The 27463-nt window shown below is 45.5% G+C and overlaps 1 protein-coding gene across 1 annotated transcript in view; it reads left to right on the forward strand.

Moving 5' to 3' along the window:
- Window positions 1-15531: 15531 nt before the first annotated feature.
- The window catches only part of LOC139266749 (solute carrier organic anion transporter family member 3A1-like), a 467845-nt gene continuing 455913 nt past the window's right edge, over window positions 15532-27463 (forward strand). Inside the window, exon 1 of the mRNA XM_070884345.1 lies at window positions 15532-16748. Coding sequence (XP_070740446.1) covers window positions 16617-16748 — 132 coding nt within the window. The 5' untranslated portion in view covers window positions 15532-16616. The remainder of the gene's footprint in view (window positions 16749-27463) is intronic.

Raw genomic sequence — 27463 nt, forward strand, 5'->3', positions numbered from 1 at the left:
GTTACATTGGCTACCCTCCACTCGATAGGAATTGATCCAGAGTCAATGGAATGTTGGAAAATGACTGTCAATGCATCCACTATTTCCAAGGCCACCTCCTTAAGTACTCTGGGATACAGTCCATCAGGCCCTGGGGATTTATCGGCCTTCAATCCCATCAATTTCCCCAACACAATTTCCCAACTAATAAGGATTTCCCTCAGTTCCTCCTTCTCACTAGACCTTCCGACCACTTTTATATCCGGAAGGTTGTTTGTGTCCTCCTTCGTGAATACCGAACCAAAGTACTTGTTCAATTGGTCCGCCATTTCTTTGTTCCCCGTTATGACTTCCCCTGATTCTGACTGCAGGGGACCTACGTTTGTCTTTACTAACCTTTTTCTCTTTACATATCTATAGAAACTTTTGCAATCTGTCTTAATGTTCCCTGCAAGCTTCTTCTCGTACTCCATTTTCCCAGCCCTAATCAAACCCTTTGTCCTCCTCTGCTGAGTTCTAAATTTCTCCCAGTCCCCGGGTTCTCTGCTATTTCTGGCCAATTTGTATGCCACTTCCTTGGCTTTAATACTATCCCTTATTTCCCTTGATAGCCATGGTTGAGCCACCTTCCCTTTCTTATTTTTACGCCAGACAGGAATGTACAATTGTTGTAGTTCATCCATGTGGTCTCTAAATGTCTGCCATTACCCATCCACAGTCAACCCCTTCAGTGTCATTCGCCAATCTATCCTAGCCAATTCACGCCTCATACCTTCAAAGTTACCCTTCTTTAAGTTCTGGACCATGGTCTCTGAATTAACTGTTTCATTCTCCATCCTAATGCAGAATTCCACCATATTATGGTCACTCTTCCCCAAGGGGCCTCGCACAACGAGATTGCTAATTAATTCTCTCTCATTACACAACACCCAGTCTAAGATGGCCTCCCCCCTAGTTGGTTCCTCGACATATTGGTCTAAAAAACCATCCCTTATGCACTCCAGGAAATCCTCCTCCACCGTATTGCTTCTAGTTTGGTTAGCCCAATCTATGTGCATATTAAACTCACCCATTATAACTGCTGCACCTTTATTGCACGCACCCCTAATTTCCTGTTTGATGCCCTCCCCAACATCACTACTACTGTTTGGAGGTCTGTACACAACTCCCACTAACGTTTTTTGCCCTTTGGTGTTCTGCAGCTCTACCCATATAGATTCCACATCATCCAAGCTAATGTCCTTCCGAACTATTGCCTTAATTTCCTCCTTAACCAGCAATGCTACACCACCTCCTTTTCCTTTTATTCTATCTTTCCTGAATGTTGAATACCCCTGGATGTTGAGTTCCCAGCCCTGATCATCCTGGAGCCACGTCTCCGTAATCCCAATCACATCATATTTGTTAACATCTATTTGCACAGTTAATTCATCCACCTTATTGCGGATACTCCTTGCATTAAGACACAAAGCCTTCAGGCTTGTTTTTTTAACACCCTTTGTCCTTTTAGAATTTTGCTGTACAATGGCCCTTTTTGTTCTTTGCCTTGGGTTTCTCTGCCCTCCACTTTTCCTCATCTCCTTTCTGTCTTTTGCTTTTGCCTCCTTTTTGTTTTGGGGCAACTCGATGGATGCCGAGGTTCAGGGGGTCCATGTGGCGAATATTCACAGTTCATGCACCAGAACGCCACCAATGATGATGAGGGTTTTACTAAATGGTATCCCTGTATGCATGGGGCTGGACACTGGGGCCAGCCAGTCACTCATGGGCGTTCAGCAATTTGAGAATCTATGGCCAATTCAAGCTAGTAGACCCAAATTAGCACGTATTGAGACACAATTATGGACTTACACTAAAGAAATCATTCCGGTGCTAGGCAGTGCAATGTTGGCTGTCACACACAATGGGTTAGTGAATCAGCTGCCGCTCTGGATTGTCCCGGGCAATGGTCCCGCACTGTTGGGGAGGAGCTGGTTAGCCGAGATGAACTGAAAATGGGGGGATGTTCACGCAATGTCATCTGTGGAGAAAAGTTTGTGCTCACAAGTCCTACAACAATTCGATTCACTATTCCAAATTGGCGTCAGGACTTTCAAAGGCACTAAACTAGTGATACACATCACCCCGGACGCCAGGCCAGTGCACCACAAAGCCAGAGCGGTGCTGTATGTGATGCGGGAAAAGATCGAGAGCGAATTGGACCGGCTGTTGAGAGAGGGCATCATCTTGCCTGTTGAATTCAGTGACTGGGCGAGCCCCATCGTTCCCGTCCTGAAAGAGGATGGTTCTGTCAGGATCTGTGGCGACTACAAGGCCATCATCAATCGGGTGTCCCTACAAGATCAATACCCACTCCCGAGAGCGGAGGACCTCTTCGCCACGCTGGCAGGCGGCAAGCTGTTCACCAAGTTGGACCTCACTTCAGCATATATGACCCAGGAACTGGCCGACGAATCTAAACTACTGACCACGATTTTTCAACGAAACATGGAAACATGGAAAGCCTGCTTAAATCCATTCCTGGAACGATCGTATTCCAGGACGACATCCCCATCATGGATCGAGACACTGAGGAACACCTGTGACTCAAGAAGTCTAAATGTGTGTTCTTAGCTCCTGAGGTTGAGTTTCTGGGCAGGAGGGTTGCTGCAGATGAGATTCAGCCCACCGAATCCAAAACAGAGGCGTTTCGCCGAGCACCCAGGCCTTGCAACACATCGGAGTTGCGTTCATTCCTGGGACTGTTGAACTATTTCGGGAACTTTCTGCCGAACTTGAACACGTTGTTGGAGCCGCGACACTTGCTCCTGCGTAAGGGTTGCGATTGGTTTTGGGGGGACTGTCAGGTACGGGCTTTTGATCGGGCATGAAACCTACTTTGTTCAAACAAGTTGTTGACCCTGTCCGGCCCCTGAAAAAAATTGGTTCTGACATGTGATGCATTGTCCTATGGGGTTGGATGCTGTTGCAGCAGGGCAATACTGAGGGTCAACTACAACCTGTGGCTTATGCCTCCAGGTCGCGCTCTCAAGCAGAACGGGGATATGGGATGGTTGAGAAAGAAGCGCTTGCATGTGTCTATGGTGTAAAAAAAATGCATCAGTACCTCTTTGGTAGGAAGTTTGAATTAGAGACGGACCACAAGCCATTAACATCCCTGTTGTCAGACAACAAAGCTATCAATGCCAACGCATCAGCTCGCATAAAGCGATGGGCTCTCACGCTGGCTGCTTCTTATGACTACTCCATCCGGCACCGGCCCGGCACTGAAAATTGCGCTGATGCGCTCAGCAGGCTTCCACTGGCCACCACTGAGGGGGCACTGGAGCAAAGCGCCGAGATGGTCATGGCTGTCGATGCCTTTGACAGTGCAGGCTCCCCCATCACAGCCCGCCAGATCAAAATCTGGACAAACAGAGATCCCCTCCTATCCCTGGTTAAGAAATGTGTCCTGACTGGGGATTAGGCGCCCGCACACGGAGCATGCCCTGAGGAGGTCAGACTGTTCCACAGATGGATGGATGAGCTCTCCATCCAAGTCGACTGCCTTCTATGGGGCAGCTGGGTAGTTATGCCCCAGAAGGACAGGGAGGCATTCATCAGGGAACTCCACAGCGAGCACCCAGGTATTGTGCTGATGAAGGCCATTGCCCGGTCACACGTTTGGTGGCCTGGAATTGATTCAGACCTGGAACACTGTGTTCGCAGGTGCACGACGTGTGCCCAGCTGGGTAATGCCCCCAGGGAGGCTCCGCTCAGCACGTGGCCCTGGCCCACCAGGCCATGGTCACGCATTCATGTTGACTATGTGGGCCCGTTCATGGGTAAGATGTTCCTTATTGTGATAGATGCGTACTTGAAATGGATCGAGTGCATCATTCTGAATTCATGCACGTCATCTACCACTGTGGAAAGCCTACATGCGATCTTTGCAACCCATGGCTTGCCGGACATTCTGGTTAGTGATAACGGCCCATGTTTCACAAACTACGAATTCCGAGAGTTTATGTCGGGCAATGGCATCAACCACGTCAGGACTGTGCCATTCAAGCTGGCCTCCAATGGCCAGGCAGAACGTGCGGTCCAAATCATTAAGCAAGGGATGTTCAGGCTTCAAGGACCCTCCCTACAATGCCGCCTGTCGCATCTCCTGCTGACCTATAGATCCCGACCGCACTCGCTCACGGGGTCCCGCCCACAGCGGTACTAATGAAATGGACACTCAAAACTCGGTTGTACCTCATTCATCCAGTCCTGACCGACATAGTTGAGGGCAAGCGCAAGTCACAAAATGAGTATCATGACCGTAATTCGAGGGGGAGATGTATAGAAATAAATGATCCTGTTTTCGTCCTCAATCATGCATGGGGCCCAAATGGCTTGAGGGCATTGTAATTGACCAAGAGGAGAATAGGGTCATCGTGGTAAAACTCAACAATGGTCAGATATGCCGTAAGCATCTGGACCAAGTAAAAAAAAGGTTCAGCACCGACACGGAGGAACCTGAAGAAGATCATGAGATGGAGCTCACACCACCGCCAGTGAACGAGCAACAAGAGCAATCAGAAGAATGCACAGTCCCTGAGGTCAGCCCGGACAGGCCGGAATCACCATAGATGACAGACACTCACATCAGTGTCCAATAACCAGAGCCCCAACTGCGGCGCTCCACGAGGGAGCGTAGACCACCTGGAAGACTAAACCTATGATCCCAATAAGACTTTGGGGGGAGGTGATGTCATGTATGTAACCACAATGTAACACCACTGTATTACTGTATACACTCAACCGAGATGCACACCTTGACCACAAGGTGTGAACTTGTGGGAGACACTCCTTACCTGATCACACAGGTATAAAAAGGGAGGTCCCAAGCAGGGTCATCGTCTTCGGAGTCCTGTGAATAAAGAGTTAAGGTCACAGAGTGACCTTGTCCCCAGAATGTGCCTCGAGTGGTTTCATACTGTAGAGTAAGGACTTTACAGAGGGGTCGAGGAAGTGGTGGAGAGGTAGAGCTGGGTGTTGTCAGCGTACATGTGGAAACTGACTCTGTGTTTTTGGATGATATCGCCAAGGGGCAGCATATAGTTGAGAACTAGGAGGAGGTCAAGGATAGACTTTGGGGTACACCAGAAGTAATGATGAGTGAGGGGGAAGAAAAACCATTACAGGTGATGCAGGTAACACTCCACTTGTCCTACTTCATTTCCCAGAACCAGATCCACCACTGCTTCCCTCCTTGTTGGACTAGAGACATATTGATCAAGAAAGTTCTCCTGTGCACATATCAGAAATTCTTCCCCTTCCCTACCCTTAGCACTATGATTTTCCCAGTTTGAATTAGGGTAATTAAAGTCTCCTAATATTAACATGTGACACTGCGTTGAAATTTGCTGACAAATTTGCTCATCTATCTGTTCTCACTGTTAGGAGTTTATTTATAGAGCTCCAAACAATGTAACAGCTTCCCCTGTGTTCTTCAATTCAAGCCAAATAGATCAGTTCTTGAACCATCCAGTAAATCCTTTCGATTTAGAACTGTAACATTATCCTTCAGCAATACTGCCACGCCACCTCCTCTTTTTCCATCGCTATCATTCCTGAATACTTGGTAATCAGGATTATTAAAAACCCATTTCTGGCCTTGGTTGAGCCATGCCTCTGTTAATGCAGCCATGTCATGATCCCAAGCAGCAATTTGTGACTGCAGCTCACCAACCTTATTAGTTACACTATGGATATTAACGTACATATGGAGGCCCGGAGATTGAGGAGGCGCAGGAGACCCGGAGGTCGATGAGGCGTAGAGGTCTATGAGGAACGAAGGACAGGAGTGTCGAGGTCGAGGCCCAGGCAGTGTGGATCAGCAGCGGGGTCGGGCTCAGGGAAGGAGCAGTACGGGCCAATAGCGAGGTCGTGAGGGCACCACTGTGTCCTATGAATCACAGGGAGAGAGGACCTGTGGGAAAGAGAAAGGAGGACAGTAGGAGTAGGCGTGTGTGTATGCACTAGTCCCATGCAGCGGAGCCTGGTCTCCAGTGATCTTGGATCCCCTTGCCACTGGACCAAGACCTTGCTCTGCCAAGCCCGTGTGGTAGCTGGTATGCAACGGCCACCCCACGTTAAAATAATTCATGCACAGGCATCTTCTATCCTTCAAAATTAAGTTTGGAACCTGGAACGTCAGGACCCTCATGGACTACCCGTGACAGACCGGAACATCGCACTGCTATCGTTGCCCGGGAACTCAGCTATTTCGATGTAGACATTGCCGCCCTAAGTGAGACTCACTGGGCAGGGGAAGGCCAGTTCAAAGAAAAAGGTGGTGGTTACACCTTCTTTTGGAAAGGTAAACCAGAAGAAGAATGCCGCCTCCATGGCGTAGGCTTCGCCATAAAAAATGAGCCAGTAGGCTGTCTCAGAGACTCCCCTTGCAGGATAAACGAATGCCTGATGACTCTTCAGCTCACCCTCGCCCGGAACCAGTGCACTACAGTCTTCAGCGTGTACGTCCCAACCCTGAAAGCTACAGATGAGACCAAAGAGGAATTCTACTCCAGCCTCGAACAATCCCTGTCTCCGAACGAGCGACAAGCTGATCTTCCTCAGCGACTTTAACACCAGAGTTGGAAAGGACACAGACCTCTGGGAAGGTGTGATTGGCAGAGAGAGGGTAGGGAAAACCAATTCCAACGGTACCTTCCTCCTGACGAAATGCTTAGAACACGGCCTCGTCATAACCAATACCCTGTTCCGTCAGAAAGGCTTCATGGAAACACCCTCACTCCAAGCACTGGCATCTGCTAGACTAGATCATCATCCGAGCAAGGGACTGCAAGGGTGTACACATCACCTGCGCCATGACTGGAGCTGACGACTGCTGGACGGATCACCGCCTAATCCGCCCTGTCATCACTATCATCGTAGCCCCAAAACACCGGCGGCAACAGAAACAGTGCCACAGGAAAATCAACTCTGGAGCATTCAAAGATTCTGCTAAGAAAGCCCTAATCAGTCAACGCCTCACTGCCAACCTGATGACTCCCAGTGACCCAGAGATGCAGAGTGTCCACAGCACCTGGTCTGCCCTCAAGACCTCCATAATTAGCACCTATGAAGAGACACTCGGTCACTCGACTAGGAATCACCAAGACTGGTTCAACGGGAATGACAGAAGATCCAGGAGCTAATAAGCCGCAAGCGCAAGGCATTCTTGAACTGGAAGCAGCAACACAACTCGAGAGCAAGAAAGCAGCTCTGTCATCGAATTACAATATGCAGATGACGCTTGCGTCTGCGCTCACTCAGAGGACGAACTCCAAACCATCATTAACACCTTCACCGAAGTTTACAAGAGCATGGGCCTTACACTAAACATCCGTAAGACAAAGGTCCTCTACCAACCTACCCCCGCCACACAGCTTTGCCCGCCGATAATCAAAATCCACGACGAGGCCTTGGACAACTTGGACCACTTTCCATACCTCGGGAGTCTACTTTCAACAAGGGCAGACATTGACGACTATGCCCAACACCGTCTTCAGTGTGCCACTGCAGCCTTTGGTCGCCTGAGGAAGAGAGTGTTTGAAGACCAGGACCTCAAACCTGGCACCAAGCTCATGGTCTACAAAGCAATAGTGATACCCGCCCTCCTATATGGTTCAGAGACATGGACTTTGTACAGCAGGCACCTCAAAGCACTGGAGAAGTATCACCAGCGCTGCCTCTGCAAGATCCTGCAAATCCATTGGCAGAATAGGTGCACCAACGTCTGTGTTCTCACACAGGCCAACATTCCCAGCATCGAAGCATTTAGCATGCTTGATCAGCTCCATTGGATGGGCCACATCGTCCGCATGCCCGATACGAGACTTCCAAAGCAAGCGCACTACTCGGAGCTTCAACACAGCAAGCGAGCCCTAGGTGGGCAGAGGAAATGTTTCAAGGACACCCTCAAAGCCTCCTTGAAAAAGTGCAACATCCCCATCGCCACGTGGGAATCCCTGGCACAAGACTGCTCAAAGTGGAGGAAAAGCATCCGGGAAGGCGCCGAACACCTCGAGTCTCTCCGTCGGGAACAAACTGAAGCCAAGCGTAGACAGTGGAAGGAGTGCATGGCAACCCAGGCACCCCACCCACCCGTTCCTTCAACCACCGTCTGCCCCACCTGTGACAGAGACTGTAGGTCCTACATTGGACTCATTGAGAACTCATTTTTAGTGCGGAAGTAAGTCATCCTCGACTCCGAGGAACTGCCTAAGAAGACATACAATTCAATACCTCCTTCGTCACTTTTGCTATTTTCCTCAATCTGGTCCTTGTACTTTTTGGGATATTCCTAATTTTACCACTGTTTATATCTCTCTGCACTTTGATCTCATTTCTGCCTTTCTCTGCTATTTCCTGGTTCCCTTCCCCCTGCCAAATTAGTTTAAACCCTCCCCAACAGTACTAGTTAACCTCTCAGCGAGAACATTGGTTCCGGCTTTGTTCAGGTGCAACCCATCCATCTTGTACAGATACCCCTTCCCCAGAACCAATCCCCATTCCCCAAGAATCTGAAACCCTTCCTTCTGTGCCACATCTCCAGCCACGCATTTATCTATCCTGTTTTTATACTCACTGGCATGTGGCACTGGGAGTAATCCTGAGATTACTACCTTTGTGGTCCTGCTTTTTAATCTTTTTCCTAGCTTCTGAAACTTTGCCTGAAGGATCTCAGCACGATTCCTACTCCTCCTCCTCCTCCTCCTCCTCCTCCATAGAAAAGGCAGTGCGCTCTATGCCTTGCTCCTCCTCCAATCCTCGCTGCTGCGCTCTGTTGTGCACAATGCAGCACACCACAATCTTTCTGGAGATCCTGGCTGGTGCATATTGAAGGGTGCCTCCGGATCTGTTGAAGCACCTGAAGCGCATTTTCAACATCCCGATGGTTTGCTCAATGACACATCTCGTTGTCATATGGCTTTGATTGTAGCGCTCTTGGGCCTCATGCAACTCACGGTTGTCTTCAGCCACATCTTATGTGGATTATCCTTGTCTCCAAGCAGCAGATGGTAAGTCTGTTCAGAGGTGCAAAGAGCTCAGGGAGGGGGCACTGGTACAGGACAAATGCATCATGGCAGCACCCTGGGCCTCTTTCATAACGATCTTTTTGTGATTGCACATCAGCTGCACATTGAGGGAATGGAAGCTGTTACAGTTCACAAACACTCCTGGGTGATCTGGGAGTGCCTTGACTGCCATATGTGATATGTCCTTACTATACAGTATTAATGCACACGAGGCCCATACTTGAGAGAAGGTCACTCTGTGACCAGTTACCTTTATTACCAAGACCTCAAGAGACTGAAGGTGGGTGGAGCTTCCTCTTTTATACCGGAAAGTCCAGGTTAGGAGTGTCTCCCACAAGTTCGCCCCTTGTGGTCGATGTTCTCAAGGTGTACAACTTAGGTCAGCTTATACATGGGTTACAATGATAGTTGAACACATGACAATATGTGTGCAGTCGATAATGCCCTGCAACTGTAGGAAGCCAGCCAGAGCCGAAAAGCTGAGCGCACACTCATTCTGACTGGCTTCTTCGTTACATAATTGACTGCCCTGGCAAACATGGCATTGGTCACCTGTGTAATGAATTTGTGGGTGGCCGATGGTGAAATCCTGAAAATGTCTCCTGCAGATCCCCGGAAGGAGCCTGAGGCGAAGAAGTTGAGGATGGTAGTCACTTTGAAAGCCACTGGCAAAGCGTAGCCCCCAAGACAAATTGGCAGCAGGTCTTGTTCCAGCAAATGTCTGCCACAATCTGACACGATACCCAGAGCCTGCTGAGGCACTGATGTTCGGACATGTCAAGGAATGAAAGAAACATTTGCATTATATCGTGCTTTTCGCAAGCACCGGACATCCCAAAGCACTGTGAAGCCAATGAAATATATTTTGAACTGTAGTCACTGTTGTAATTAGTTGATCCTCCACCTATATACCCTGTGTTGGGGATATCGCCTTATGCAAGCTGCACCTCTGTGTTCATCACCTCTCACATGTGGAGTGATAAGTCTGTGAAGAGAAGGTTGCTGCTGCTCGTGCTGCTGGTGCTCATCTTGGTCCTCATCTGAGGTCCAAAGTGAAACAGCATAAACGACACTCATGATGGTCTGATATATGACAGATGTAAAGTGGAGATCAGGTGCACAAACCTCCAAAGTAGTGAGAGTGACCTCTGATGTAGTGAAAGTCACCCCCAAAGATATAGAAAGCACCTCCAAAATTATAGAAATCACCTGCAAAGTACTGAAAACAAACTCTCAGAACAAGTGCTGCGAGCAAAAGCTTAGGCAAGGAAACAGGTGTGAGGTCTCAGTACTGATGCAATTTTTTTGCCTATCATGTGTTCAGCCCCCTCAATCACCGCTGTGCTCTCATCTTGCTTTCATGGGCAAGGTCCAGGAAGCCCGGGAAACCCATGAACCCACAGTCAAAGTTGAAAATCCCTGTTAAAAAACCTGTTAATGACCTCTTAACTACCTCTTAATAACTTTAAATTGGTAACTCGCCTCTCCAGAGGAGGGTTCTCACACACAGCCGAACACGCTCCAGTGAAATGCAGAAGTCGGCAAGTTGGAGCTGGCTTCCCAATGCGCTGTCAATTTCAGCGGATTTATCCATCCACTCACTCCCAAACCCACTCAATTTTGCCGTTAAAATTCCCCCAATGGATTCATGCCCCACTCCAAGCTTGAGAGATGGATACAGTGTAAGAGGTGCTGGCTTTTAGCTGATGTGTTAAACTGAGGTCCTGTCTATCTGCACAGGTGGATGTGAAAGAGCCAATGGCGCAAATCAAAGAAGATTATGGGAGATTTTTGGTGTTCTGACCAACATTTATCCCTCAACCAACACCACAATTAACAAATTAACTGCTCATACATCTCATAGCTGTTTGTGGAACGTAATCGTGTGCAAGTTGGCTGCTGCGTTTGCCTATAACACAGTGACTATAATTCAAAAGTAATTCTATGACTAAAAAGTGCCTTGTGATGTCTAGAGAACATAATGGCATGATATAAATGAAAGATCATCTTTTTTATACCTTATTTCTATTTCTAATTTAATTTGAGACTGAATCCGAAGGTAAGATTTTAGTATATGATGCTAATGAATGTGTTCGAAGGATTGTCTTAATGTTGCTGTTGTTGCAAATATCGACAAAAATTAAACAATATGCAGCATCCCAGCTAACAAAGAAAAAGAAAGACTTGCATTTATATAACGCTTTTCACGACCACTGGACGTCTCAAAGCACTTTACAGCCAATTAAATACTTTTGAAGTGTAGTCACTGTTGTAATGTAGGAAACGCGGCAGCCAATTTGCGCACAGGCAAGTTCCCACAAACAGCAATGTGATAATGACCAGATAATCTGTTTTGGTTATGTTGATTGAGGGATAAATATTGGCCAGGACACTGGGGATACCGCTCCTATCTTCTTCAAAATAGTGCCATGGGATTTTTTACGTCCACTTGAGAGCGCAGACAGGACCTCGGTTTAACCTCTCATCTGAAAGACGGCACCTCCGACAGTGCAGCGCTCCCTCAGCACTGCACTGGAGTGTCAGCCTAGATTTTTTGACTCAGAGGCGAGTGTGCTACCCATTGAGCCACAACTAAGCCTTGGCAACATACAGATATATGACATACTGCAGCGTACATGCAATGTCAACTCATCCCCAGTCACATAATCTTCCAGAAGAGGCAAAAAGCAAAAGAAAATGCCTTCCGACAACAGAACTCCCCTGCTCTTTGAAATTGCCACGGGATTTATTACAACCTAGAGAAAGGGCCTTGGTTTAATATCTCATCCAAAGAAAGCACCTCCAACAGTGCAACAGTCCCTTCGGCTGCATTGAAGTGGCAGCCGAGATTATGAGCTCAAGTTCTGGGGAGGAGGGGGTTGAACCCACAACTTTCTGACTCAGAGGCAACAGTGGTACCACTGAGTCAAGACTGACACCTCTACTGAGTCATACACACTGGGGGAGGAGGAAAAGTTATTTTTTATAGATATAGTACATTTGTTCTTTATAAATGTGTTATAATTGAACTCAATCCACAGCAAAACTGGGTGAAAAAGTGATAAAATGTTCCATTCTTCAGAATTAAAATACCATTACTATTTAGTTATGAGTACACATGTATGCCCGCACACAAAGACCATAGAAAGCAGAGAGATATTTCTGCAGTAAGGCAGTGAATTGCTTTACTCTATAAACTGTCATATGATGACACCTCCCTTCCTGTTGGTTAAAAGTGTTGTCGATGACTGAATTGTCTCAGGAAATACAGCGGTCTGTGGTCTGATGGTAGCACTACTAAAAATACAGAAGTAGTAGGGACAGAATAAAAGTGAACATTGCTGTACCTCTGGATTCACAGCCTGAGGTAGTTTTGAAGCTAGCAGCTTGCTAATAGCATCGCTGATAAATAATTAATTAACACATTGACTCCCTAGCCTTTTGGTGATTGCAATGGTTTGAGTTACCTGGTATAGGTTACTGTTTTTAATTGGTCTTACTGATATAAATTTAACACATGGGGCATCACTCTTTGATTATTGTCGTCTGGAGCTGCCAAATTCTCAACGTTTATTTCAGTGAGATTACTGGGGAAGTGGGCCAGTTCCCTCCTCAGCTCAATTCCCTAAAAGTACTCAGCTTTCAGGAAATAAAATTGCTACGTAGATACATTGTTGAATATCTGCTGTGAAATTGATTAATTATATACCAGTTAAAAGGGCGCAATCATCTTTCTTACAGAGAGAAAGTTGGAACTGTCACGAGCCATTGGCCTGGACATTCGATGGTACCGCGCCTGATTTCTGGTGCAAAACTATGCCTAAGCATCCAATATGGCTGGCGGGTGCGTGCACTCATTATGTGTCAGAAGTGCATTGACCGTCATATTGGATCAGGCTGCTCCATAGGCATCCAGGAACTATTTAAACTGTTGATTAAAATATTTAAATAAGAGTCCTACGTTTGTTGTACATCAATGGTCTCACAAACATTATCCCCAACATCCTTATTACCAACCGATTGCCTTTCTTCAGTCCAGCCTTATATGTTTTGTCCTCACTTCAATACCAATATAAACACTAACACCAAGTCCAGAACAAAAAAATAATACTCATCTGGCTCTGCATGGGAACAAAGTGCAAAAATGATGCGACACTCTGCAAGCCCTTGTCAACACTGGAGCCAAGATGGCAGCCATCTGAGCTTCCATGGCAGCAGTGTTAGCTACCATGAAAGCTGTTTGCAGAGGTTCCATTATGGTGGGTGCCATTGTCGTGCTCATAGAGCTGACCGCTTGGTCCATGTTGGCCAGAATGGTTTCCATACTCTGGGTGAAGCTTTGCCACAAGTTGGAGCTGGAATCCTCCATGCTCTGAGCTGTTGTTTGCAAGCTAGCTGGCAGGCTTCCCAGTGCATTTCGCATTTCCTGGTGTATCCATGTCAGCCTTCTTCGGTAGCCTGGGCCCTCGAAGTCTGCACCTGAATCCTCTGCAGCAGAACCAGTATGTGATGTCACCCTCTGGTGAGCTGGCACCTGTGGCATCCTATGTCTCTGCCCTAGCTCCAGCATGCGTGCGGCCGGTGATTCACCACGTAAAGACCCCTACTCTAGCCTAGCCTCTAAAGTATTGTGAATAGTGAAGCTGGAATGGTGGAGGTGTGAGCAGAGAATAAAAGCATTATTCTTACCTTGACAACTCTGGTGAGGTCATTGTACTTTTTGTGGTATTGTAGCCATGTCCTGGGAGCTAAGCTCCTGGTATTGACCTCCTCTGTGACCTCTTCCCACTGGTTGTGAAGGTGTTGTCTGGAGGGCTTTCTGCACTCCTACCCCCCGGATGTCTCTCCTCCTGTCTACTACCTGGACCATGGACTTCAATGTGTCATTGGAGAAACTGGGTTTCCTGTCTGGACTTCTTGCAGCCATTTTAGTGCTTTGACCATGTATTTTTCCTGTCTGCAACCAGAGTGCATATTCCCCTTTTAGACATGCTGGCTGCCTTCAAATGGCATCAGAGATGTCCATTCTTCCCCAAACAGGTGTGCATCTAATGAATAGCGTGGGTGGCGCTGGCTTCACGTCTGAAGCATTTTAATGAGGTTGCAGCATGTATTTAACGTGCTGCCTGCTGCCTGGAGCACATGCAGTCCTCTGTTTTCAGGCACGGTTGAAATTCTAGGCCATTTTCAGTTCAACATCTCAACTTGCAAGGAGGTTGGGGCAGAGTTTCCCAGTAAAGTTTCCTGTGTGCTAGCTGTAACAAAACTGCCCTTTATAAATGCTTTTACAACTTCATAGTGCAAAGAGGTAATCTTCCCCCATGATGATGATTTTACAAAGCAATGAGTAGGATTGGCTCAATACATGGAGTATTAAACAAAAAAGGTGTGCCGAACACTTTTAAATAAACATACAGAGAGATAGTAGCCCATTTAAAAAGTATAGACAATTAGGATGGCGGTTATTTTGATTTACCTCACATTTAATAATTAACAGGTCCGTGACTGACCTAAATTGTCACTCCTACATTTCTTCAATGTTCACGACCCTGAAAAACGATTAATTAATATTCTGGGAAATGTTAGGATTTAGCTCCAATTTAGAACTTTTAAGAAAACTGGTGAAATACAAAATATCATTAGTAATATTCTAAGAATAACTCTAGTATGTAATTGTCACCAAAATTAATTTCAGAAGTTTCTCTCTCCACCCACAATTTTACAAGATGACACAGCTTGTCCCGTTCACCGATTTTAAGGGACTTGGGCCCACAGGGTGTCGCTGTTTACAGGCAGTCAATGGAAGAGAAGGAGACCAAATGCTTGGCTGATGCTTCGCTTTCAGTGAAGTCTCCTCCTTCTCCTCAGAGCAGCCCAAAAGGAAGTTACAATGTTGTTCCATTGCCTTCTGCGGTTTCTGCCGGGTTGCACGTTAACATGTCCTAGATCAGCCGAAAATACCTGGTTGGGAGGGGCCTGCAAACTCCAACAGTGCAAGAAGTTCCTTCAAACCTAATACTCATCTCCGATTGTATTTCAGGGGATAAAAGGTGACGGTGCTGGCTCAGATTGTGCAATCTTTATTTTTAATATAAACCGATTGGCAGCAACTAAGACAACTGAAGCTTATCTCACTTTTGAGCCGAATGCAAAATTAGTTGCTGCTGCTTTAGCACAGAGCTAAGTTTCAAGCTACAAATCGGTTCGGACACATATTCCAATATTTGGTCCGATGGGCATGTTTGCCTTTCCCTCGGTCACTGTGGATATTACAGAAGAGGATTTACATGAGAAGATAGATCTGTGAGAGAGGCTTGGCCAGCGCTTGCTCGGGGCTCCGCGATTGACAGCTGTTAGCGCCAATGACTGCGTCGGCAACTGTCAAGAAACAACACGCCCTATTTTGGGGGCCGCTGCTAGTTTTTTTTGAAGAGATTTTTAAAACGCATCCTTTTTGGCTAAAGATGCTGCCGCCCTTTCGGTGCGATCTACAGAGTCCGGGAAAAGTCGTGTGAAAAGGACTTTACTTCTGAGGTTTCTTGTTGCCAGCTCGCTATTGCTGACATTCTCGCAGGAGTGCACGCGTTGTGACAACACAGTCTCTCACATACAGTCCATCACACACAATCTCAAACACAGTCTATCACACACAGGCTCTCACACAGTCTCTCACACACACAATCTCAAACTCAGTCCATCACACACAGTCTCTCACACACAATCTCATACACAATCTCAAACACAGCCTATCACTCACAGTCTCTCAAACACAATCTCAAACACCGTCTCACACAGTCTCACATACACAATCTCATACACAGTCTCACACAGTCTCCCATACACAATCTCATACACACAATCTCAAACACAGTCTCTCATACACAATCTCATACACAATTTGAAATACAATCTATCACACACAGTCTCACACAATCTCTCATACACAATCTCATACACACAATCACACACAATCTCCCTTTCTCACAGTCTCACACAGTCTCCCTCTCAGTCTCACACACAGTCTCCCTCTTATACACAGTCTCAAACAGTCTCGCACACGCAGTCTTAGTCACATAGAGTCTCGCACACAATCTACCTTTCTCACAGTCTCAAACACACAGTCTTCCTCTCACAGTCTCACACACAGTCTCTCCCTTTCTCACACACAGTCTCCCTCTTACAGTCTCAAACACAGTCTCATCCTTTCAGTCTCATCCTTTCAGTCTCTCCCTCTCTCAGTCTCACCCTCTCTCCCAGTCTCTCCATCTCTCAGTCTGTCCCTCTCTCACATAGTCCCTTGCACACAGTCTCACCCTCAGTCTCTCCCTCTCTCACACAGTCTCTCCCTTTCTCACACTAACTCTCCCTCTGACAGTATCAAACACAGTTTCGCCCTCTCTCAGCCTCTCCCTCTCAGTCTCACACACAGCGATCGATCCCCAGCCAACGGGGCCGGTGGGTGTGGCGCTCTGGTAGAGACAAGAAGCAGCTTTCTGACGAACTGAACTCTCTCAACTCCGGGCCTTTCTATTCAATTGACAACTTTTACAAGACGTCTCCGGGATGAGCAGTCAGAAGGACGGCAGGCGATCGGCGGCTGGGAGTCCCCGGGAGTCCTGCTTCTCGGATATCCGAACATTTCTCATCGCCGAATGTTTGCTGATGTTGACCCAGGGCATCAGCGGCGCTTACTTAGTGAGTAACCATCGACACCGGCTGCCCAGAGCTGCACTGAGCACTGGCAGCAGCGACGGCAATGTGTTTGTTTTACATAAACCGATACAGAAATCAATCTGGGACAAAATTTTTCGTCTAAGTTTGCATTTTGAAATAACTCCCTTAAAATGATTGTGACAATGCGCGCAAACCCCACCAGTTTCTGTTAGACAGCGTGATCCCCCAGTGTGGACTCCACAGCCCGGGGTAGGCAGACAGGGATACTTTCTGCATCGAGACTGGCCCAACAGTTTAAAGATGCCAAGACCTTACACACGGGGACCCAGGAATCTCGCTGTGTGGTGTATCAGTGGATGGGTGGCCACAAAACTGTCAATGCAGAGGCGGAGCGCCGAGGACTAGTAAAAGGTGCAGTTTATTCTCAGATCTCACCAGTGACCACATCTGGACTGGGTTAGGAAAGTCAGAGTTGGAGTGAGCCGATTGTTCCACTACTCATTGCAAGTATAAAAATAGATGCCATAAACTTAGTTTGAAAGTAGCTCTGCCATCCTTCTGGGAATTGTATGTAAGTTTGGTCGACCTAATAGCCTCTGTCCAACTTTTAGCATTTTTACTGCGAGGATAAAGTTAGCTGTGGTGCCGGGCAATTGAAGTGAGATCGGGTTTGGGGGTGCGATATCTGTTTTTAGCAATGTTTTATGCGAGTGAAACATGCTGCCCCTTGTCGACATCATCCACAAGCACAGGGTCAGCTTCCATATGTACATTGTCCATCATCTCTTGACTCCACCATCACCTCCATACGGTCTGAAATCACGTCATGGACAAGTCCCAACAAGAGGACTGAGACTATCCATTTTGGACCGTGGCCAATGATTCCACCCCCCTCTTGGCTATTTGCTTTGGCTGAGCCAGACAATTTAGTATATTGTACTCGCTGCTCACGATGTGGTCTCTTTTACATTGGGGAGACCAAGCGTAGATTGGGTGACTGCTTTGCGGAGCACCTCCGTTCAGTCCGCAAATGTGACCCTGAGCTTCCAGTTGTCTGTCACTTTAATTCTTCACTCCGTTCCCACTTTCATATCACCATCCTCGGTCTCCAACACTGTTCCAATGAAGCTCAACGCAAGCTCGAGGAACAGCACCTCATGTTTCATTTAGGCACTTTACAGCCTTCTGGACTCAACATCAACAATTTCAGAGCATAACCTCTGCCAATCTTTGGCTCCCTCCCCCCGCCCCACCCCCTCCGATCCTGTTTCTTTTTTTCTCCTTGTCTCCAATGGCAGTTGGTCATTATCCCGCCATTCACACCCTATCTTGACTAATGTTTTTCTAGACAAGAAGGGAAAGGAGGTGGGGTAGCTCTGTTAATAAAGGATGATATCAGGGCAGTTGTGAGAGAGAATATTGGCTCTCATGAACAAAATGTTGAATCATTGTGGGTGGAGATTAGAGATAGTAAGGGGAAAAAGTCACTGGTGGGCGTAGTTTATAGGCCCCCAAATAATAACTTCATGGTGGGGCAGGCAATAATCAAGAGAATAATAGAGGCATGTGAAAAAGGAACGGCAGTAGTCATGGGGGATTTTAACCTACATATCGATTGGTCAAATCAAATCGCACGGGGTAGCTTGAGGAGGAATTCATAGAATGCATACGGGATTGTTTCTTAGAAGAGTATGTTACAGAACCTACAAGGGAGCAAGCTATCTTAGATCTGGTCCTGTGTAATGAGACTGGAATAATAAACGATCTCCTGGTAAAAGATCCTCTCGGAATGAGTGATCACAGTATGGTTGAATTTGTAATACAGATTGAGGGTGAGGAAGTAGTGTCTCAAATGAGCGTACTATGCTTAAACAAAGGGGACTACAGTGGGATGAGGGCAGAGTTGGCTAAAATAGACTGGAAACACAGACTAAACGGTGGCACAATTGAGGAACAGTGGAGGACTTTTAAGGAGCTCTTTCATAGTGCTCAACAAAAATATATTCCAGTGAAAAAGAAGGGTGGTAAGAGAAGAGATAACCAGCCATGGATAACCAAGGAAATAAGGGAGAGTATCAAATTAAAAACCAATGCGTATAAGGTGGCCAAGGTTAGTGGGAAACTAGAAGATTGGGAAAATTTTAAACGACAGCAAAGAATGACTAAGAAAGCAATAAAGAAAGGAAAGATAGATTACGAAGGTAAACTTGCACAAAACATAAAAACAGATAGTAAAAGCTTTTACCGATATATAAAACAGAAAAGAGTGACTAAAGTAAATGTTGGTCCCTTAGAAGATGAGAAGGGGGATTTAATAATGGGAAATGTGGAAATGGCTGAGTCCTTGAACAATTATTTTGCTTCGGTCTTCACAGTGGAAGACACAAAAACCATGCCAAAAATTGCTGGTCATGGGAATGTGGGAAGGGGGCTAGTGTTGGATAGGCTAATGGGACTCAAGGTAGACAAGTCCCCTGGTCCGGATGAAATGCATCCCAGGGTATTAAAAGAGATGGTGGAAGTTATAGCAGATGCATTCGTTATAATCTACCAAAATTCTCTGGACTCTGGGGAGGTACCAGCGGATTGGAAAGCAGCTAATGTAACGCCTCTGTTTAAAAAAGGGGGCAAACAAAAGGCAGGTAACTATAGGCCGGTTAGTTTAACATCTGTAGTGGGGAAAATGCTTGAAGCTATCATTAAGGAAGAAATAGCGGGACATCTAGATAGGAAGAAATAGCGGGACATCTAGATAGGAATAGTGCAATCAAGCAGACGCAACATGGATTCATGAAGGGAAAATCATGTTTAACTAATTTACTGGAATTCTTTGAGGATATAACGAGCATGGTGGATAGAGGTGTACCGATGGATGTGGTGTATTTAGATTTCCAAAAGGCATTCGATAAGGTGCCGCACAAAAGGTTACTGCAGAAGATAAAGGTACGCGGAGTCAGAGGAAATGTATTAGCATGGATCGAGAATTGGCTGGCTAACAGAAAGCAGAGAGTCGGGATAAATGGGTCCTTTTCGGGTTGGAAATCGGTGGTTAGTGGTGTGCCCACAGGGATCGGTGCTGGGACCACAACTGTTTACAATATACATAGATGACCTGGAAGAGGGGACAGAGTGTAGTGTAACAAAATTTGCAGATGACACAAAGATTAGTGGGAAAGCGGGTTGTGTAGAGGACACAGAGAGGCTGCAAAGAGATTTAGATAGGTTAAGCGAATGGGCTAAGGTTTGGCAGATGGAATACAATGTCGGAAAGTGTGAGGTCATCCACCTTGGGGGAAAAAAAACAGTAAAAGGGAATATTATTTGAATGGGGAGAAATTACAACATGCTGTGGTGCAGAGGGACCTGGGGGTCCTTGTGCATGAATTCTAAAAAGTTAGTTTGCAGGTGCAGCAGGTAATCAGGAAGGCGAATGGAATGTTGGCCTTCATTGCGAGAGGGATGGAGCACAAAAGAGGGAGGTCCTGCTGCAACTGTATAGGGTATTAGTGAGGCCGCACCTGGAGTACTGCATGCAGTTTTGGTCACCTTACTTAAGGAAGGATATACTAGCTTTGGAGGAGGTACAGAGACGATTCACTAGGTTGATTCCGGAGATGAGAGGGTTACCTTATGATGATAGATTGAGCAGACTGGGTCTTTACTCGTTGGAGTTCAGAAGGATGAGGGGTGATCTTACAGAAACATTTAAAATAATGAAAGGGATAGATAAGATAGAGGCAGAGAGGTTGTATCCACTGGCCGGGGAGACTAGAACTAGGGGGCACAGCCTCAAAATACGGGGGAGCCAATTTAAAACCGAGTTGAGAAGGAATTTCTTCTCCCAGAGGGTTGTGAATCTGTGGAATTCTCTGCCCAAGGAAGCAGTTGAGGCTAGCTTATTGAATTCAAATCACAGATAGATAGATTTTTAACCAATAAGGGAATTAAGGGTTACGGGGAGCAGGCAGGTAAGTGGAGCTGAGTCCATGGCCAGATCAGCCATGATCTTGTTGAATGGCGGAGCAGGCTCGAGGGGCTAGATGGCCTACTCCTGTTCCTAATTCTTATGTTCTTATGTTCTTATGTAACTCCTGGTATTAACCATTTGAATTTGGGCCATCATCCCTTGTGTCTCTCTAATCTCTCCTATCTTCCAATCTATCACAGACCTTCCCTTTTGTTCTTTCTTCCCCTCCCCCTTTCAGTGCTTGTTAAGAATCTGTTCTTTCCGAACACTCTCCAGTTCTGACGAAGGGTCATTGACCCAAAATGCTAACTCTGCTTCCTCTCCACAGATGCTGCCTGACCCGCTGAGATTTCCAGCATTTTTTGTTTTTATTCCAGATTCCAGCATCACAGTATTTTGCTTTTGTAGCAGTGTAAAACCTTGGCATCTTGAGCTGAACTTCAAACTCCACATCCTATCCATCATCAAAACTGGCTGGTTCCACTTGCACAGTGTTGGGCACCTCCACCCCTACCTCAACTCCTCTACTGTTAAAATCCTGAAGCATGCTTTTGTCATCACTGTACTTGATTATTCCAATGCGTCCTTACTGAACTCCTATCCTCCAGCTGCTGAAAACTTTATCCTGTCCAAAATGGAGTTGCCCATATCCTGTCCTGCACTGAACCTCACTCTCCTATCAATTTTCCCCTTGCTGAGCTACAATGGTTCCCTGCCTCTTAACGTATTAACTTTAAACTCTTCATAAGAACATAGGAAATAGGAGCAGCAGTAGGCCATACGGCCCCTCGAACCTGCTCCACCATTTAATACGATCATGGCTGATCCGATCATGGACTCAGGTCCACTTCCCTGCCCGCTCCCCATAACCCCTTAATGCCTTATCAGTTAAGAAACTGTCTATCCCTGTCTTAAATTTATTCAATGACCCGGCTTCCACAGCTCTCTGAGGCAGCGAATTTCACAGATTTACAACTCTCTGAGAGAAGAAATTCCTCCTCATCTCAGTTTTAAATGGGCAGCCCCTTATTCTAAGATTATGCCCCCTAGTTCTAGTCTCCCCTATCAGTGGAAATATCCTCTCTGCATCCACCTTGTCAAGCCTCATCATAATCTTATATGTTTCGATAAGATCACCTCTCATTCTTCTGAATTCCAATGAGTAGAGGCCCAACCTACTCAACCTTTCCTCATGTCAACCCCCTCATCCCCGGAATCAACCTAGTGAACCTTCGCTGAACTGCCTCCAAAGCAAATATATCCTTTCGCAAATATGGAAGCCAAAACGCTACGCAGTATTCCAGGTGTGGCCTCAGCAATTTTATCCTTGTTCTTGTCCTCAAATCTGTTTATCGTTTTGCCCCACCCAAGCTCTGTGACCTCCTGCAGCTTGATATCTCCCTCAACACATCTTTCAGTCTTCTAACTCTGTTGGACTTTTGTGCATCCCCATCTCCTCCCCATCCATTTGTCTCCCCATTGGTGGCAGAGCCTTCCTCCAGAACCTGCTCCTTAAATCCCTACACCTCTCCACTTCATCCTCTTCCTTTACATACCTCCAACTCCATTTTTCTGATCAAGCTTCTGGTTACCTCTGTTAGTCTCTCCCATGAGGGCTGGTATCAACTTCCATACATGAAGTGCTTTTTTAATGTTAAAGGCACTGTAGAGTGCATAAGGGACGGGCTCCTTGAGCAGCATGTAATGGAACCAACCGGGGGGGCAGGCTATCCTAGATCTGGTCCTGTGACAGGATTAATAAACAATCTCCTAGTAAAGGATTCCCTTGGAATGAGTGATCGTAGCATGATTGAGTTTCAAATTCAGATGGAGGGTGAGAAAGTTGGATCTCTAACCAGCGTACTAAGCTTAAATAAAGGAAACTATGAAGGCATGAGGGCAGAGTTGGCTAAAGTAGACTGGGAAAACAAATTGAAGTGTGGGACGGTTGATGAACAGTGGTGTACATTTAAAGAGATATTTCACAACGCACAAGAAAAATATATTCCAATGAGGAGGAAAGGGTGCAAGAGAAAAGAAAGCCATCTGTGGCTAACTAAAGAAATAAAGGACGGTATCCGATTAAGAACAAGGGCATACAAAGTGGCCAAAACTAGTGAGAGGACAGAAGATTGGGAAGCTTTTAAAAGCCAGCAAAGAATGACTAAAAAAATGATTAAGAAAGGGAAGATAGACTATGAAAGTAAACTAACACAAAATATAAAAACAGATAGTAAGAGTTTCTATAGGTATATAAAAAGAAAAATAGTAGCTAAAATAAATGTTGGTCCCTTAGAGGACGAGACCGGGGAGTTAGTAATGGGGAACATGGAGATGGCAGAAACTCTGAACAAACATTTTGTAGCAGTTTTTACGGTAGAGGACACTAACAATATTCCAACAGTGGATAGTCAAGTGGCTATAGAGGAGGAGGAGCTTAACACAATCATAATCACTAAGGAGGCAGTGCTCAATAAGATAATGGGACTAAAGGCAGATAAATCCCGTGGACCTGATGGCTTGCATCCTAGGGTCTTAAGAGAAGTAGCGACAGGGATTGTGGATGCATTGGGTGTAATTTACCAAAATTCCCTGGATTTTGGGGAGGTTCCAGCAGATTGGAAAACTACAAATGTAATGCCCCTATTCAAAAAAAGAGGCAGACAAAAAGCAGGAAACTATAGACCAGTTAGCCTAACATCTGTGGTTGGGAAAATGTTGGAGTCCATTATTAAAGAAGCAGTAACAGGACATTTGGAAAAGCAAAATTTGGTCAGGCAAAGTCAGCATGGATTTATGAAGGGGAAGTCATGTGTGACAAATTTGCTGGAGTTCTTTGAGGATGTAACGAACAGGGTGGATAAAGGGGAACCAGTGGATGTGGTGTATTTGGACTTCCAGAAGGCATTGGACAAGGTGCCACACAAAAGGTAAAAGTTCACGGGGTTGGGGGTAATATATTAGCATGGATAGAAGATTGGCTGACAAACAGAAAACAGAGAGTCGGGATAAATGGTTCATTCTCTGGTTGGCAATCAGTAACGAGTGGGCTGCCACAGGGATCAATGCTGGGACCCCAACTATTTACAATCTATATTAACGACTTGGAAGAGGGAACTGAGTGTAACGTAGCCAAGTTTGCTGACGATGCAAAGATGGGAGGAAGGGTAATGTGTGAGGAGGACATAAAGAGGCTTCAGGAGGACATAGACAGGCAAAGTGAGTGGGCAAGAATTTGGCAGATGGAGTATAATTTTGGAAAATGTGAGGTCATGCACTTTGGCAGAAAAAAATCAAACAGCAAGTTATTATTTAAATGGAGAAAGATTGCAAAGTGCTGCAGTACAGCAGGACCTGGGGGTACTTGTGCATGAAACGCAAAAGGATAGTATGCAGGTACAGCAAGTGATCAGGAAGGCTCATGGAATCTTGGCCTTTATTGCAAAGGGGATGGAGTATAAAAGCAGGGAAGTCTTGGTGAGGGTATTGGTGATGCCACACCTAGAATACCTCGTGCAGTTTCGGTTTCCATATTTATGAAAGGATATACTTGCTGTGGAGGCAGTTCAGAGAAGGTTCACTTGGTGGATCCCGGGGATGTGTGGGTTGACTTATGAGGAAAGGTTGAGTAGGTTGGGCCTCTACTCATTGGAATTCAGAAGAATGAGAGGTGATCTTATCGAGACGTATAAGATTATGAGGGTGCTTGACAAAGTGGATGCAGAGGGGATGTTTCCACTGGTGGAGGAGACTAGAACTAGAGAGCATGGTCTTAGGATAAGGAGCCGCCTATTTAGAACTGAGATGCGGAGAAATGTCTTCTCTCAGAGGGTTGTGAATCTGTGGAATTCGCTGCCTCAGGGAGCTGAGGAAGCTGGGACATTGAATAAATTTAAGACAGAAATAGACAGTTTCTTAAACGATAAGGGGATAAGGGGTTATGCGGAGTGGGTAGGGAAGTGAAGCTGAGTCCATGATCCGATCAGCCATGATCTTATTGAATGGCGGAGCAGGCTCGAGGGACCGTATGGCCTATTCCTGTTCCTATTTCTTATGTTCTTATATAAATACAAGTTGTTGTTGCTGTTAAGTGGTGACATAGCATCTCTGATTTTAAAAATTGGTCAAAAGTGTGAGTACTATGACAAAAATAATAAAATATAGCTTGCCTGCTGCAAGGCACACTGCATGTTGTCTGTGCTTCCAACATAAATTGACATTGAATTCTAGCAGCATTGTCAATGGGAAATTAAAATACACCATTTTATTCATGCAGCACTAAACAATGTGAACACCACACATCACTGCACAAATGCTGTTTAGTGATAATACAATGACAATAAATGTTGCCCTTTATCTGTTACTGTTCATTTTTACCTAAGTAGTTAAGAATAAACTATTTTTATTTAAAATGTTTACAACCAGTTGCAGCACTTTTTTGTAATTAAAACCGAAGTGTCCCAACATTACCTTTCTACACTTTCTAGTTAGAAGATAAAGGTGCCCTACTCCTTTAATAAATAGATTTTTAGTTTCCCAGCATTACTGGTCTGATAACACTTAGATTTTCAGAATGAGCAGTTTGAGGAATCCTGCGGTTTGTGGGCTCATGTCACTAGTCTCCTACGTGTCACCCTGGGGTTTCTAGCAATAACAGAGCCAGATCCCAGGGGATGGTGGCTCAGCTGGTAAATTCAGTGTGCAATATGGAACTGAACCATAGAGCCCAGAAAAAGACTCAGGTTGAACTTACGATCTGCATTGATTTAGTTCATCTCAGCTGAGTAGTTCAGTTGACCTCAATTTTCTTGGCCAGGTTTCTTGCTTCTGATTGCTGTCCAGTTAGGGGCGTTGTCTTTCAGATGAGACATTAAACTGAGGCCTCGTATGTCCTCTGAGGTGCATGTAGAAGATGCCATGGCATGATTAGAAGAGCCAGGCAGTTCTCCTGATGCCCTGGCCAATATCCCTTAACCCACACCACCAACAGATGATTTGGTTATTGAAAAGTGCTGTATAGATGCTTTACCTTTCTTCTTTCTTGGTGATGGGAAATGCTCATGTGTAGGATCTGGTTCCCCTGTGATTTTTCTCTTCTCTCTCTTCCCCTCCTCCATGATTGTACTATTTGCTAGAACTCACTGTTGAGAATTACACATAAAGAATGCTCACTTGGGCAAGGCACTGGAAGGTGGCCCGTGGCTTGTGGATTTAAATCACAGGGTGAGTCAGCACCTTTAGAGGAGGAAAGGAGTGGAGAAAATTGAACCAACAAAAAGCCTTAAGATTCTTGAATCAAGGAGGTGGAGTGGAGATCAGAAATATGAATATCTATATGAACCTGCCACTTTCTGATTTCAGTTTAAACTGCAGAAATGTTAGTATTTTTAGAATAAACAGCAGTAGCAGAAGGAAGAACATTTTTTTTGTCAGGTGGCTGTTTTAACTTTTCACCTAATCCCTGTTAAAAGCAAAATTGTGGAGAAGTACAGAATGAATCTGGAGTTTGCACTGTGGTTAAATGATGATTGATTACATTTTAACTACATGTGCCATTTATAGTCCATTTGAACACGTAAATTGAAGACTTAAAAAGAAAATATTTTCCATATAGCTGGGTGTGATGTTCCCACTCATGTTATGTAGCTGGCAGGTAACTCCTTACAGACGTGGTAAGGAAGGATCGTCACCAGCCAGATGACTCAAACCTAGAACCCATAAACCAAGGTTAGCTTTGTGCTGTGGACTGGTTTTCATTTGCGAAATGGAAAGTCATTTTACCCATTACTCTGCACAGTCTGAGCAATGAGGCAATGATCTTGATGGTACACACGCTTCTCTGATTCTCGTGTATAAAATCCAAAAACAGTTGTGAGTCCCTGTTTGTTGAGTGGTTTATTCTTACTTCTTTTTAAAATGACGTTCGGCATTGTACACATTACTTTTCTACCGTTTACCTAGTAGGCAACAGATAAGAAAATCCCATCGGATCATCCATTCACAGGATACAGATAACGTGACATACTTGGACTGTCAGAACAGAACTAGATAACATGGGTTTAAAATTAACAAGCTTCGAGTTAGATTAGAGATTAGAAAAACACATTTTTTCCCAACAGTTTAATAGCTTAAATGGAATAGACTCCCAGCAAAAGAAGTTGACAATTAACGGCTTTAAAAAGGAGCAGGATAAATATCTTATCAATATGCTTGGCAGCTGTAGTATCAGTATAGCCTGAGATGATCATATATTGTGTAGCTGCAATAGACAATTGGTGAAACAAGCCTACTTGTGGATGGATACTCCTTGGCTCAGTGAGTTTATCCAGTGAGTAGCTTAACCATAAAACCTAGCGGGAGCCCAGATTCAACCACCGGCCGTTGCTCAGTTAGCTGACTTTAGTCAAGTAGACTGTAAGGAGACTAGGGTTGCCAACTCTGTTTGGACATATTCTTGAAGGTTTTATCATATGACATTTGTTTGCAGTTTTAAAGATTGTTACATTTGACTTATAAAGGTTGTGTCCCCTGTAGTTGAGTGTCTTTGATCACTGTGAGCCTGAAAGAAAGTATATTGCTCACAGGCAGGGGTGGACAGTGTATTGGAAAATCAGGAAATGTTACAAACATATGAACAATGAGGGACAGGAATAGACCCTCAGTCCCACACAACTGCGATTCCTTGTGCATCACAATATATACACTCCCCACTCCATCCGAAAGCAATGTAATGTCCAGGGAGAGGCGAAAAAAAACTTTAAAAATCCAG

The sequence above is a fragment of the Pristiophorus japonicus genome, chromosome 1 (assembly GCF_044704955.1).
Source record: "Pristiophorus japonicus isolate sPriJap1 chromosome 1, sPriJap1.hap1, whole genome shotgun sequence".
In the NCBI taxonomy this organism is placed as follows: Eukaryota; Metazoa; Chordata; class Chondrichthyes; family Pristiophoridae; genus Pristiophorus; species Pristiophorus japonicus.